Source organism: Fusarium pseudograminearum, chromosome 2 (genome assembly GCF_000303195.2).
Source record: "Fusarium pseudograminearum CS3096 chromosome 2, whole genome shotgun sequence".
NCBI lineage: Eukaryota > Fungi > Ascomycota > Sordariomycetes > Hypocreales > Nectriaceae > Fusarium > Fusarium pseudograminearum.
This window is the reverse complement of record NC_031952.1, coordinates 4062348-4076398: the sequence shown is the minus strand read 5'-3', so window position 1 is coordinate 4076398 and position 14051 is coordinate 4062348. Positions and strand designations below refer to the sequence as shown.

At 46.8% G+C, this 14051-nt stretch overlaps 6 protein-coding genes across 6 annotated transcripts; 3 read left to right on the top strand and 3 right to left on the bottom strand.

The window, feature by feature from the left end:
• Positions 1–932: 932 nt before the first annotated feature.
• On the top strand, positions 933–2859 carry FPSE_02196 (uncharacterized protein; the record flags this gene model as incomplete). Its single annotated transcript, XM_009255315.1, has 3 exons — positions 933–1650; positions 1699–1788; positions 1943–2859. The coding sequence occupies 3 exons, from the start codon at positions 933–935 to the stop codon at positions 2857–2859; spliced, it is 1725 nt and encodes a 574-aa protein (XP_009253590.1).
• A 169-nt stretch (positions 2860–3028) lies between these two features.
• Positions 3029–5449, bottom strand: FPSE_02197 (uncharacterized protein; the record flags this gene model as incomplete). The annotated part of the gene is made up of 1 exon (XM_009255316.1): positions 3029–5449. One exon carries the CDS (start codon positions 5447–5449, stop codon positions 3029–3031), a length of 2421 nt encoding a protein of 806 aa, XP_009253591.1.
• A 744-nt stretch (positions 5450–6193) lies between these two features.
• Positions 6194–7342, bottom strand: FPSE_02198 (uncharacterized protein; the record flags this gene model as incomplete). Its single annotated transcript, XM_009255317.1, has 2 exons — positions 6194–6917; positions 6963–7342. 2 exons carry the CDS (start codon positions 7340–7342, stop codon positions 6194–6196), a joined length of 1104 nt encoding a protein of 367 aa, XP_009253592.1.
• An 842-nt stretch (positions 7343–8184) lies between these two features.
• On the top strand, positions 8185–10363 carry FPSE_02199 (uncharacterized protein; the record flags this gene model as incomplete). The annotated part of the gene is made up of 3 exons (XM_009255318.1): positions 8185–8666; positions 8716–8832; positions 8890–10363. 3 exons carry the CDS (start codon positions 8185–8187, stop codon positions 10361–10363), a joined length of 2073 nt encoding a protein of 690 aa, XP_009253593.1.
• Positions 10364–11529: 1166 nt separating this feature from the next.
• On the top strand, positions 11530–12390 carry FPSE_02200 (uncharacterized protein; the record flags this gene model as incomplete). The annotated part of the gene is made up of 2 exons (XM_009255319.1): positions 11530–11532; positions 11788–12390. The coding sequence occupies 2 exons, from the start codon at positions 11530–11532 to the stop codon at positions 12388–12390; spliced, it is 606 nt and encodes a 201-aa protein (XP_009253594.1).
• A 641-nt stretch (positions 12391–13031) lies between these two features.
• Positions 13032–13909, bottom strand: FPSE_02201 (uncharacterized protein; the record flags this gene model as incomplete). Its single annotated transcript, XM_009255320.1, has 2 exons — positions 13032–13762; positions 13813–13909. The coding sequence occupies 2 exons, from the start codon at positions 13907–13909 to the stop codon at positions 13032–13034; spliced, it is 828 nt and encodes a 275-aa protein (XP_009253595.1).
• Positions 13910–14051: the final 142 nt, after the last annotated feature.

Below are 14051 nucleotides of genomic sequence, written 5' to 3'. Positions count from 1 at the left end.
TCAAATCAAACCAACGTGTACTACAGGTATGTCACGAAATAGCAACCATATGAAAAGCATGTAAATCGTTCTAGATCTGTTAAGTTGTCAATATCAACAAAACTCAGAACTCACCAGAAGAAAGTGATTTCGGATGCGTTCCAGACCAGATTAATCAGAACATCGGCGACACGGAAGTAACGGATAGCGGTCAGTCACTACAGCAAGCAGGCATGGTCTAGCTATGAACCAGGGCGTAGAATACTACAGTTACTCAACATCAGTGGGACTACTAAACCAATCGAAAAGGGCGGAGCCAAACTATTTTAGCAAACACGAGTTTAGTCCCGAGTGAACCACAAGGGTAAAAGTGAGTACCAGTTTGAATGCGCCTGCGTGAGTACTGACAAGTCTCGGGTATAATGAAGTCGCGAAGGCGAGACATATCAACAGTATAGACAAATAAAACGATTCTCATCGCTCGGAGTTAAAGTCGATTATCGAATTCATGTCAAAAGGTTCATCACCCCTTATTATTAGCAATGACCGGGCCGCAATCGGCAGAGAGATGCCGATGATGCTATTCGCATCTTATTCCCGTCTTACCCGTCATGAATATCGGCTTCGCGACGCGTAACAACGGGACCAGCACAAAAGAGGCACAGATCGTCCATCAGTCTCCACAAGCGACACGTCCTGAGAGAAAAAATTGTCAAAACTAACCGATAATGACGTCAAATAAACGGCCAAAGGTCCTCGTTGACCGAGTTTAACTTGCCACCCATCGCTCAAGTCTGAACCTTATATGACCCAACGCCGTGTGTTAGCCAGTCGCCGATGACGGTACCGGTTACAGTCAAGAAATCAGGATTAAATAAAAACACTGCAGGACCCTCACACGATTTTATTTTTGGTGTTTCTTTCCAACCAAGTGGATTCTCAATCATCTGATAATGGAGAAATCTGAAGATTTGCATAGTCCCTCTAGGGAAGGACCAAGACGTCACTCATCAACAAGCAATACCAGTGATGAGGAATCTTCAATATCGTCACAATCACATCCATCTCGCACGCCAACGAATAACAACAATCGAGCCAACTCGGATACTTACTCTCTTGGCGACAATGGCTGGGAGAGTATCAGAGCGCCTGCCAATGGCATGTCCATGATGCGAACTGTATCACGAAGAGAATCAGCTTTATCTCGAATCCGATCCAGACCGGTACCGCAATTCACTCATCCCTTGGCTCATGTCAAGACAACGGAGGACCAAATTGTCGATTTTGACGGGCCCGATGATCCCTATCGCCCGATGAACTGGCCTATGAAGAAGAAGGTCGTCACTACCGTGCTATATGGGTTCGTGACAATGAGTGCAACTTGGGCCTCATCATCCTACTCGTCAGGAACACGTCAAGTCGCCGAACAGTTTTCTGTTGGAACACAAGTTGCCACACTAGGAACGACCCTTTTCCTCGTTGGATTTGGCATTGGGCCTCTTCTTTGGGCTCCTTTGTCAGAGGTCTACGGAAGACGGCAGGCCGTACTCATCCCCATGTTTATTGCGATGTGCTTTAGTTTTGGCTCAGCAGTCGCAAAGGATCTCCAAACACTTATGATTACACGTTTCTTCTGTGCTTTCTTCTGTTCTGCGCCTGTGACAAACACTGGTAAGTAGCATATCTCATGTGAAGCACATGATACTGACCTTGATCCAGGGGGTGTTCTGGGAGATTTGTATGCTCCGACGGAGAGAGGCATCGCAATGGCAGGATATGCGATGGCAGTTGTGGGCGGTCCTGTTCTAGGTATGTAAGATCATCAAGAGTTCTTTTGAAGCATTTCATGATGTCCTTTCATGAGTGTTGAGATGTCGGAGCGGGTGTTGAACCTGAGGGGTGTCACGTGTATTACCACGTGACCGTATTGTACAGTGAGAGAAGCTAATTCCGTGCTTTACAGGTCCCATTGTATCGTCTGCTTTTGTACAAGACCCAAGTCTGGGCTGGAGGTGGACCGAGTACTTGACGGGAATCATACAAATCATATTCCTGACATTGGCGGTTATCTTTGTAGATGAGTCGTATCCACCCAAGCTTCTCATCTACAAGGCTCGAAGATTACGACACGAAACAGGAAACTGGGCACTCCATGCCAAGTTCGAAGAGTGGGATGTTAGCATATCAGAGCTTGCCCGGAAATTCCTGGTCCGTCCTATTCAACTTATAATGACCCCAATCTGCTTTCTCGTCGCTCTCTACGCCAGTTTTTGCTACGGAATTCTTTACATGCAGCTAGGTGCCATTCCTATTATCTTTAGAGAGATCAGAGGATGGGGAACGCTTGTGTCTTCTCTTCCTTTCCTCTGCATTCTTCTTGGGGCCATACTCGGCTGTTCAGCAAACGTCTACAACCAACTGCTTTATAACAAAGCTTACCACGCAGCTGGGAACAGAGCTGTGCCTGAGAAGCGACTTCCGCCTATGATGGTTGGATCCGTTATATTCAGCGGTGGTCAGTTCGTAATCGCCTGGACGGGTGGAAACACGGACATTCACTGGATCGTTCCTTGCATTGGTCTAGTCCTGCTAGGAACAGGCTTTTTTACCATCTTCCAAGCAGCACTCAACTACCTTGTCGATACATTCACCATGTACGCCGCCTCTGCTATTGCGGCTAATACGTTTCTGCGATCCATGTTCGCGGCTGCATTTCCCTTGGTTGTTGGACCTCTTTATCACAATATAGGCGTTGGACCTGGTTCAAGTATCACAGGTGGTTTTGCGGCGTTGTTGATACCTGTTCCCTTTGTCTTTTACATCTATGGAAAGAGAATCAGGGCGCGATCGAAGTGGTCAAAGGCATCGGTTTATGACTGAAGTGATATGGAATAAATAGATATTTGGTGGTTGGTACAACTTTAAACAAAATATTCCCTTGGGCGAATAAATAGACATAATTGATAATTTACATAAAAAAAAATCTAACAATGCATAACGCCTAACCTCTATGCTAGCAGCCCATGTGCGGAACCTCTAAGCCTTTTTCTTATTTGTTTGCAACCTGCTTGTTCCATAATTGCTTGTATCTTCCTTCTATTGAGATCAACTCAGAGTGAGTACCCGACTCAACAACCTTTCCATCGTGAATGACAAGAATCTTGTCCGCACTGACAATCGTGGACAGTCGATGCGCAATGATGAATGTCGACCTTTGACGCTTCAACTCATCAAGAGCACCCTGGATGGTGGACTCGGTGTTTGTGTCGATAGCACTGGTTGCCTCGTCGAGAATGAGGATGGGAGGGTTCTTCAAAAACACTCGAGCGATTGCTAATCTCTGGATTTCACCTCCAGATAGCTTGACACCTTGCTCGCCAACCTCGGTGTTGTATCCGTCGACAAAGCTAAGGATCTTGTCATGGATGGCAGCTGAACGGCAAGCATCGTAGATCTCTTCGTCTGTAGCTGAAGGTCGAGCGTAGCGCATGTTCTCGAGAACTGATGCGTTAAATAGCAGGGGATCCTGGGGAACAACTCCAAGAGCGTCCCTCAACGAGCTGAGAGTGATATCGCGAATATCGTGACCATCAATGGTAATAGAACCTTCGTCAATATCGTAGAAGCGAAGAAGAAGCTTCATGATGGATGACTTGCCAGCTCCTGTCTCACCAACAAGTGCCACAGTCTGTCCCTGTTCGACTGAGAGGGAAAGATCTTGGATAGTTGTCTTGCGAGGATCGTAGGAGAAAGTAACGTTGTTGAATGCAACACGACCTTGAACCTTTTCTAGTTCCTTGGCTCCTTCCTTGTCGGTGATGCTTGGCTTTGTCTGGAGCAGGAAGAGAAGACGCTCGGCATCGACCAAGTCTGACATGAGATACCGGTACTGATGAGACAGGAACTTAAGCGGCCAAATCAAGTACTCCCAATATTGGATGAAAAAGACAAAGTCGCCAGGTGTGGAACCTCCCTGAAAGATGTCGTAAATGACAAGACTGGCCAGAAGGAAGAATGTGCAGGGTACAACACCGTTCAGCAGGACTTGGATACAAGCGTCCCGTCTCTCCCAGGTCTTAGCAGCATGTAATTGCTTATCGACTGCATCTCCGAAACGGCGCCTCTCAAATGAAAACATGTTGAAGTAAGTGACAGTCTGCCAACCCTGAACAGCTTGATGCATGACGCGCACTTCATCTCGCTTGGACTTGGATGACTCTCTTCGGTTGTCCAGGTTCCAGCTTGTGGCATATACTTCAAATGTGATAAAGGTAGTAGCCGCACCGGCCATGGCAAGAGCGACGTAGCTGTTGAACTTCCAGTATAAGAAGGCAAAAGCAATTATCAAGTCGACGAATGTTGGGACAAGTTCGATGAGGAGTGTATCGAGGACATTTGTTAAAGCTTCACCTTGCTCGATAGCTTTCATAACCTCTGCAGAGTCGCGCTGAGAGTGAAACTCCATGGGCAGAGATAGGACGTGGTTGAAAGCAGCATTGGTAAGTGATCGGTAGGAGAACTGCTTAATGGGAATCTTAGTGAGATCCACAACGAAGCCAATAAGAATATCATGAGACATCATGCTTAGTCCGAGCCAGACAAGCAGCGCATGGAATGGGTTCTCCTTGGCCAGTAGTTTATCTGCGACGATACCAAGTTGACGGGGCACCAAGATGTTGAAAGCTCGAGTGGCAACGATACAGGTAAGGCAAAGCAAGATACAAAGTTGGACCTTGCGATCCTTCTTGGGGACTAAGAAGGGAACAAAGATGGAAAAGTCGGCGAGATATCCCCACCAGCCACCCTTCTCGTTGAGTCGTTTTGCGCGCTCGCGCTTGATGTCGATAACATCGTCGTCTTCTTCGCTGCCCTGAGTGAAGGTGTCGCTATCATAATCTGTGTCTCTGGGTGGATGAGTGCCATAACTTGTATATTCGGCTGCACTGCCAGCCTGGAGAAAAGGTTGAGTTTCCTCATTGTCGAAAAGCTCATCAAAGTCATTTCCGCGACAGGTGAGGTGATAGACGGCGAGGGAAAAGAGAGGGAGAATGCGGAGTGCTTGGGTGGCGAGTCGTGCCACGGAAAGAGTAGTGCTGAGGTTACCAAGTGAAGAAAATACAAGTAATGGGATTTCAAAGGTCAGTGTGGCAAGTGATGTGGACAGAATCAAGGATCGGATTGCATCGTGTTGAATCCATATGAGCAGCCAAACAGTAGTGAGCAGAACGAGATGGACTGTCTGTGCTTCTTTGCTGTGTCCGGTTCGTTCCAGAATCGTGACTACACCCTCAGCCGCATAGCCTAGAAGCAGGAAGCCAATGGCCAATCGATCAAAGAGACGCGCTGAAGAAGTCTTGGCTGGTTTTGTCCGTCCAGCATTGGCGACAGTGGAGAAGAGATAACAGCCTACAGCGGTAATGGCTGTGGTGTAGTGCAGAGCATTGGAGGCCTGGAGTATTGGCGGCGGCATATTGAAGAGCCAGCAGGCGAAAGAGTTGAGTGGGAGTTTTGGCAAAAAGGTATGGTTTGATTGAGATCCTACGACAACAGTACATACTTAAATAGTCGTCCTGCTCAGCCCTACTGTCTTACAAGTACAACTATTCTAACATGACGAGTGGCTCAGTTATTCGATGCAGCCAATCGGCCAGGGTATGAGTCAAATGTCAAGCCCCATCGCCACTGACGGCAAACTTGTGCCAGTGTCAAGTTACGAGGGTGTCATTGGCTAGGCCGTAAAGTTGGTTGCGCTAAGACCATCCGATCTCCGAGCGGCCCAAGAGTAAGACCAACTCTAACTAACAAGTACGGGAGGTTCCAGACTTTTTATTTATGTCTGACACTTGGCAGTTGCTCTCTTCTAGACTCTTGGTCATGTCGAGGCGGCGAACTGAGTCATACAAGCTACCCTTCTTGTTGTGAATAAAAGTCTGCCGAGGTACTTAGGTATTGTGCTTGCCAACACCTCGCCAAGACAACGCCGCCAAAGTCTCCAGATTTATGGCAGCAATCAGTGGAGTCAACCATATATCAGTGCCCTGTAACGCGAAATTGGATCTTCCATACAGATTAACTGCTACACGGCACAATCATGCTGATGATGACGATGACTAACTCGAAACTATATACGATACGTTTGACACGCATTCGGTGTGGCAGTAACTGAAGTGGTCTGACATTTACCCGAATCAGCGCGTCTCTTCAACCTCTGTCCTCAATCACGAGCTTCCTTGACCTCTCCATTCGCCGCCATCAGCAACTCCTCTCTCAACAGCCACAGAATGGGAAACAATGTACCCGGCCCAACCAAAAACCCCAGCACAACAGTAACACTGATGGCTCGGACCCAAGAAATACTGCAAACTCCCACTTTTTCGAGATCTCGAAAGTGATAGGCCAACCACATGTAGCCTGCTGCGTAACAGCAAATGTAATCGAACTGGATCACCGTCCTCAACCCATCACTGGGCTCTTCGGGGTAAGTAATCAGATACTGTGGGACAAACACCTCAAAGATGGAGTCCTTCATAGACGCGACAGTATACCACCATGCTCCCATACTTATGAAGCTGCAGCCTCCCATCAGGATTCGAAGCGCGTCACGCTCAGGATTGAGTTTCCCATTGGACTTGTTCACACGAGCAAAGACCTTGGATAAAACAAACACGATACTGCAGCACCAGATAGGGAACAGTTGCCAGATCCAATTCCACCAATTTCTTCGTTCGAGGGAAGCATTGAAGTAAGATGGGAAGTGAGGAACGTAATATCCCAGTATGATCGCTACAGAAATAGCCTTGCACGGTCCAGTGCTGAGACGGCCCAGACTTGGCGTAGTGAGCTTATATGCAGGTGTAAAAACATAAGCCAGGAGAAAGAAGATAGGCGCAGTGCATCCAATGGCGATCATCTGAGAAACGAATAAAAAGACAACGGGGCTGATACAGAGTTAGAATATACTTTCAACAGGTTCATGAACTTACTATTTGGAAATAATAAAAGTATTTCCCGGTCTATAAGCCTCAAGCTGGACGACAGCATACATGCCCGCGAAATCGGTTAGAAACACTAGCGATTGCCAATATGCTTTCTCATCGAAATAGAACTGAAGGTTGGCAAATGCCACAGTAACGACATTAAAAATGTCATCCAAAACTGGTATGCCATAGAAGCCTTTTATGATGGGAATATTGACACCTGAACCAGTAAAAACAGAGGTTTTTACCATTTCTTCAATGACAGGACCGATGGGTTCAGCCATTCCGAATGCTCGTGTCATGAAAGCCGTTATGGCAAGGAATGGGAGCGCGTACAAGGCGCGCCGGAGACGACTATCCGCCAGGAATACAGCTCGTTCTGGCATTTTGACTTGTGGCAACAGATTTTGAACGTAGTGAAATGTCGTGAGATGAGTTATTTTAGCGTCCGCTCAATATATACTGCCTAGACCATGGCGGTCTAGTGAGCAATAGTCGGCCCACCAACCGTTCGCTAGGAAGGATTGAGATCCTGCATCTGAATCCTTTTGGGTTTTCAACAACATTAAACCCTATTGTCAGAAACCCATATTGACTAATGTATCCATACCTTTGTCCTTTATAACGAGGGCCTTCGCTTTTGGGTACTTTGGCGCAGCGGTCCTTGACGACACCTCTTCTTCGTCATGGTTAATGGGCAGGTTTCGTTAGTAGGGTTCTCCTGCCAAGTAGCAAAACAACTCTTCCACCAATAAAGTCCTGATACCAATGTCATAAATCATCTTGCATCGGAGTTCCAGATCCACAATTAACTGTCCCCAGCTAAGCCTTTCTTCCAGCCCAAGAAAAACTGTGATATCCCCATGTACCCAGCTACCATTACAGGGCAGATAGGCTAATGATTCTGTCCAGGTGGCATCTTCTCAACAAATCTGATAGCCGTTGTCTCAGCCTCAATGTCAGCTGGTCTGAATGTCCACTCATATCTGAGGATTATCTGCAGGAGCTCGTATCAGTAAATGGTGGCTGAAACTGATGTGCCGTAACTTGATGATAGGCTCAGGATTGCTTTTTTATGCAAGGTGATAATGATTGGCGATGCAGGAAGAATTACGCGTCACCCCAACTGCTCTGAGCCTTGCAATAGCCTGAATACTTATAGCATGATATCTGCACGTAGTTTCGACTCGGCTACTGCTTTCGAGACATCCCTCTCAGAAGTACAACAATGGCTTCAAGCATGAAACGATTCGGAAATGGCGAGATATTCATCCCTCAAGACTTTGTCAGGTCCATTCTAGGCTGGGATGGTAGACTCGAGCAATTGTACAACAACAACGAGTGGCTAGCCCAAGTCGACAAGGAGACTTCCGACTCTCAATTTTCTATTCTTCGTCACGCTTTCCTCACAGACGGTCATAACTTTATCTCCATCTTGACCGAGTACCTGAACACTATCAAGTGGCAGGAATATGTTGTTCATATATGCACGCAAAGAATTACCCATGTACCCGTTTTGATGCATTTGATCTACGAGGCTTCGGTTCAGTCGCGTGGTGCAGATGTGCAGGGCTCGGTAGGAAACGAGCCAGCAAACCCTGTCTTCGACTTCGAGATTAGCAATTTGTGTGATAGCACATTGTTGCGTAAAGGTTGTATCGAGGCAATCCGAAATCGCTATTGCGAATCCGGGCGCCCGGTTAACGGGGGGTAAGTAAACTCCAACTTTGAAGTGTCAAACTCTGATTTCAGTCTCTAGTCTGGCATTTTATATCAAGTGCTCTAGCCTCATGGATCGTTTGAATGGAGCCTGGGGCGAGAACAAGTTCGACGAGGTCACTAGTTTGACCCAGCTACATGAAGCCGTAACAAAAGAGTAAGTAATCTAGCATCCTTGTCACGGGTTCCATACTGATTATGGTTCTTTGACCAGACGGGACCACTTCACCGGCCTAAAATTCGAAACATCTACGCATCCAGAGGTACTAATCGCAGACATCGACGTTGACATCAAGAGACTCGATCGCACTCATGCCAACGATATGACATTCGGTTACGTTGACGCCATGAATGCAATCGAGCCCTATTTTTTGTTACAGTCGCGACGCTGGAAAATCATCGGAAAGAATCTCTATGATCTCGGTTTTCGTGTGGGAGCTAATATGACCCGATGGCCCATGAATCCTCAACAATGGACCATAGTCAAGGCGCTCAAGACCGTCATCAGCAACGAGGGACCAGGCATCAACATCATGCTAGCCCGTCTCGAAAATTATCAAGTTCAGCTCCAGAAGCAGCAGCAAGTCATCACAGCCCTGCAGTTCCGTCATCTTCTAGAGCATCTCCCTGCTGGTGTTCGTGATCGATGGCTAGCAGGACCGAGCACCAAGTCAGATCAAGTCATCAAAGCTTCAAACTGGGATAGGATGAAAGAAGTTGATAAATGGCAGGAGTTTTGGTCAGAATCTGTGAGGCAGATCTTCAGGGTCTACAAGGAAAATGGTCAAGCCGCCTGGGAGGGCATTGACGGCCACGAACCCAGTCCGTTTGCCCATCTCTTGAAGCCTTACCTTGGCCAGGCTTTGAAGAAGAGTAATGAACATGACGCGGTCACGTTTCTGACTAGCGAAACTGACGTTGGAGAACGGGCGAAAAGGCTATACAATACGCTCAGTCAAATCATCCACCAATATGCGGATTCTAAGTTTCAAGTCAATCGACTCAACTTCAGCCCACTCGATGCACACATCCTGGCCGCTCTGGTCCCAAAGAACACCAACCAGAAACATAATGGCCAACGTGCTACTAAAGGCGAGCCTTGGATCCCTTTTGATGAGAAGACTGAGGTTGCTGCATGGAAGACGGAGTTCCGGAGATATGTATGGGAGAAGCCAGCCGAAGCCATCCAGAATACATCGGAGACTTCGGACAAAGGCCCGCTTGATCGGGTTGAAGACATGTGGAAGTGTATACGATCAAAGTCCCCATTCTCTGGAATCTTTCCCAAGGACCTAGCGGTCTCATCAGCCGTTTTCGACGCCGAAGCCTGCACAGCTACCATCGCCGCAAAGTTTCTCCTGACAAAGAAGCACATCAATTCCCGCAACATGATTCACAACGCCGTGCTGGCGGCATTCTTTGACGCGATCGGACGAATGACTCTGATAGCTGCTGGGCGTAGAGTCACGAGCGATCGCGTAGGGCTAAGTGTAGAGAGTTCATTTCTGGCCCATCCTGGAGACCAAGTTGAAGTAACGGGCACGATGATGCGAGATGAACAGGACCAATGCTTCTCGGTGACAATTCGCATCAAGTCTTCGGATGACACTGAGGTTGCAAGCGGCTACTTTAGAGCCCGGGGAGTTCGAGAGACGAATGTGTCAGAAGCATACGATGGCATGATCTAGATTATCCCAGGATTTGACGGATACTGAGATCTAGGAAAGGGCTTTGAGGAATTCATATCGCATCTTACATTCGCATCTCTAACTAACTCATTGAAAAATGCTACTTGAGTCTCCAGGAGCTTGCCTAGCTCTTCTGTTTGTGACTCGTTTTGTGTCTCATCAATAACAATGTTTCTCCTCGCTATCTACAAGCAGTATTCCTTGGCAACTCAAGAGTCCATATTTTATATTCACGGCGACAATCTGTAGTATCATGTTTCTTTACTTAGTTAACGATTATTTCTTGTTTTTCTAGCACATACGCACGCCACAATATAGTCATTGAGTTTCTTCTCAGGCTGGATTCTTCTAATTCTGATGCAACTAATCCTGGGAACATTATCAAAGTGAGCGACGACCCGAGTTAGATATGCCAGAGCTTGGAGATAAACTCCCGGGCGCTTAAGATCTTGGTGACTTACTCAAATCTGTTCGCAAAGGGCTGTGCCGCATTAGCCCACCCGCCTCAGATAATAGCCGCAAGAATCTCAGCGCCTTCTGCGATTGTCCACTGATCATACATGTGTCGAATCATAGAGTGAACTTGAGCCAAAGCCGAAGACTCTTGATGCATTATCATAACCAACACCTAGATTGCACATCTCACAGTCTCCACCAACAAAGCTAAGGCGTGTGACCTGACCTAACAGAGAACCAAAGTGCAGATCTTGCTGTTGGTTCTCTTCAACATCCAAACTTGTCCCGCTTGGGCGATACGCTTTCTGAAAATAGAAATAGCCGAAGTCAATCGAACTCTAATGTCACATAGAGCGTCTAAAATCCAATTTAAGAACATACTCGTAATATCAGCGCCTATTACTTCGTACATGGGGAGTGCGTTCTTGGTAGAAACCTAGTCTTTCAAATCACTACGTTGTCTCGGTTTCGTTAACGAAAGATTTCAAATCACAGACCGAATAAATAGATCGTCGTCAGAATTTCTAAATTCTCAAGAGATTCCTTATTGCTCAGATAACGTTTATAGGATATCTACCATCTGTCTTGTAATTTCTCAATCCGGTATACTGCATCACCTAACACCAATAAACCATCACAATTTTCCGGCCTAATGGGCCAACAAATGTCCAAGCCTCTTGCAACCGCCGACCGAGAGTGATCATTTTGACATGGTAATGTTTCATCTAGGCGGCAAACAATATTTATCATGAATACGTTTGACTGGAGAGGGTGCTTACGGCTGGGCCCCGTTTGCCTATAAAACGTACATCCAGTCTGACATTTTAGAGTCTAACGAAGCATGAACCTCACAGCATTCTTTTCCATCTAAATTACGCTCTTATCCAGAACTCGTTCAAATTCAGGAACTATTATATTCAGTTTCATATACCCAATCAAGACTACTATATTTCTTTCAATATCCACAGCATTCACTCGCTTCCACAAGACCGCACATCATAAGTGTCGTTACCACTACCCTTCTTCAAAAGCTTTACCGAGATGCTGCCCAAGATATCGAGTACCAGTCCTCGACATTCTGGCAGGTCTGGTTACAGCGTGCCTTTCACGAAGACGAATACATGGTCTCATGCGAGTCGTCTCCTGACGACTCCCGCAGAAGAGTCGATGCGGTGGTAAAGAGATATGACGAACCAAATGACATTTTGTCGGCTATGCTCTGGATCGAGTTCAAACACCCCACTGGTAATGTCAAGCAAGTCGAGGCCCAAGCACTGGATGTGGCTGGACGATACATCAGAACAAATAGTCTGCAATTTGTGTATGTTATGACAACAGTTGGCGTTTCGTTCCGAGTCTGGACTGTAAGGGCATTCGACCAACTATCCGACCAACTATCCGACCAACTATCCCTCATACCATTCAACGGCGGTCCCGCTGATGCGGCCCGCTCCCAATATATCGATGCGAACTCTCCTGGGGCTGAAGCGCTCACGAGATTTGTGGGAACCGTCAAAAACTTCCCTCCGCTTCGCATTACTCCTGTTATTCCGAGTCAAGCTTTTCCTTAAAGTGGGTATCAGCAGGTTGGATACAGTGAAATCAGCTATGGGATAAATCCAGATATGCAGCAACGTTATGAATATGCTACAGGGCAGGGCGGACACGCAAGTGTTCTATCAAGCGCTAGGCAAGATTCCGGCGGACCACTTGTTCCAAAGAGAGTACATCTACCTTTATTCGTGATAAACTACCATGGCAATGTTAGCCGCCAATGCAATCATACGCAAATAAAGCGATTGATATCTTACCACCAGACAGGCCGAGATCAGATCTCCTGCTGCTAGTGCATATCTGCGACATATCTCGCTCACAAATTCTCCATTATCTAGTGACATATAGATCAATAAGTCACGCGGATAAGCAGAGTCCATATATTTGTAAAACCCAATATCATCATTCTCGTGAGCATGAATCATTGAAACAGAACTTCCGCTAGTCACTGCTGTGTATCCAGTTGTGCCACCAGCATTACAATTGAAGAATGGCATCCGAAGGCTCTCGGGAAAGATGTTGACTCGATCAAACGTCGTGATATCAATGACATCGTTTGGATGTTCAGGGTTCGACCAGCCGACATAATTTCTAGTGTCGTTTTGTATCGTCGCATCACATATGATAATGTCTCTCAGCTTGATACCCTGACTTGATGTTAACATGGGACTCCACTTGGGTAGATGGTACTTGCATCAGACTTGATTGTGATATTTTCGATACCACACGGAACAGAGATGGCTCTCCACCATGATTTCGCGATTGGTGTAGGTCCTGCGAACGAGGCATCTGCAGAACATAATTTTACAGCGCGGATGCCACGATAATCTTCAGCGATCCATATCTTGTGGATAGGTTCACCCTGTTTATTCAGTAACATGAGGCAATCTTGATCGCAGAGCTTTGATACTGCATTATCAAGACTCTTGACATAACGGACGCCATCGACGGTAGTGTAACTAACATACAAATCATGTGCAAGTTCGACGGTAGATTCAGAGGCATTGGTCCCCAGGGACTGTTCTTCTGCCGTGATAGCGGCACATTTATGGACAAGAAGTCCCGCTATAGGCATTAATAGCTCATCCGGAAGCCTGATTTGAAGTTGATCTCTCAACTTGGGAGCCAAAAGACGGATAATACGATGAGAGCGCCTACTCTTCTCGAGTCCAGGAGGGTCGAAAGTGTAGTTTCCAGCAGCGACCAGAGTGTCGGAGATGTAATAGAGTCTAAAGCGATAACAGTCCCTGTGAAAGAAAGGTACGCGAGGACTGTCCATCATGCATCGACGCCTAGCGCAAGTGTGTAAATTGATCCATTCATAGCGGTCGTGTATGGTATCGGTCATGCGGAGGTTAAACACCATAGAACATCGGCGGTCCCCAATGTCTGTGTTGATGTGAGCCAGTGCGAATATTACAAGGATGGAACCAACAGACGTGCGATGACTCGGTCGTTTTCTCTTAAATCGAACTGGCAGAGGCGACACCTTTTGTCTGCCATGCAAAAGTATGGCGCGTCATCGGGTGAATCCATGGTTATGGAAGGCCGAGATAAAACTGCTGTCGGCAAGCCGATTTAACTGATGTACCTTTGTCCCTTGTAATGGGGGCCTCTGTTTTAGGGGTACTTGGTGCAGCGGTCCTTGACGACAATAGATTTCGGAACTCAACAAAGA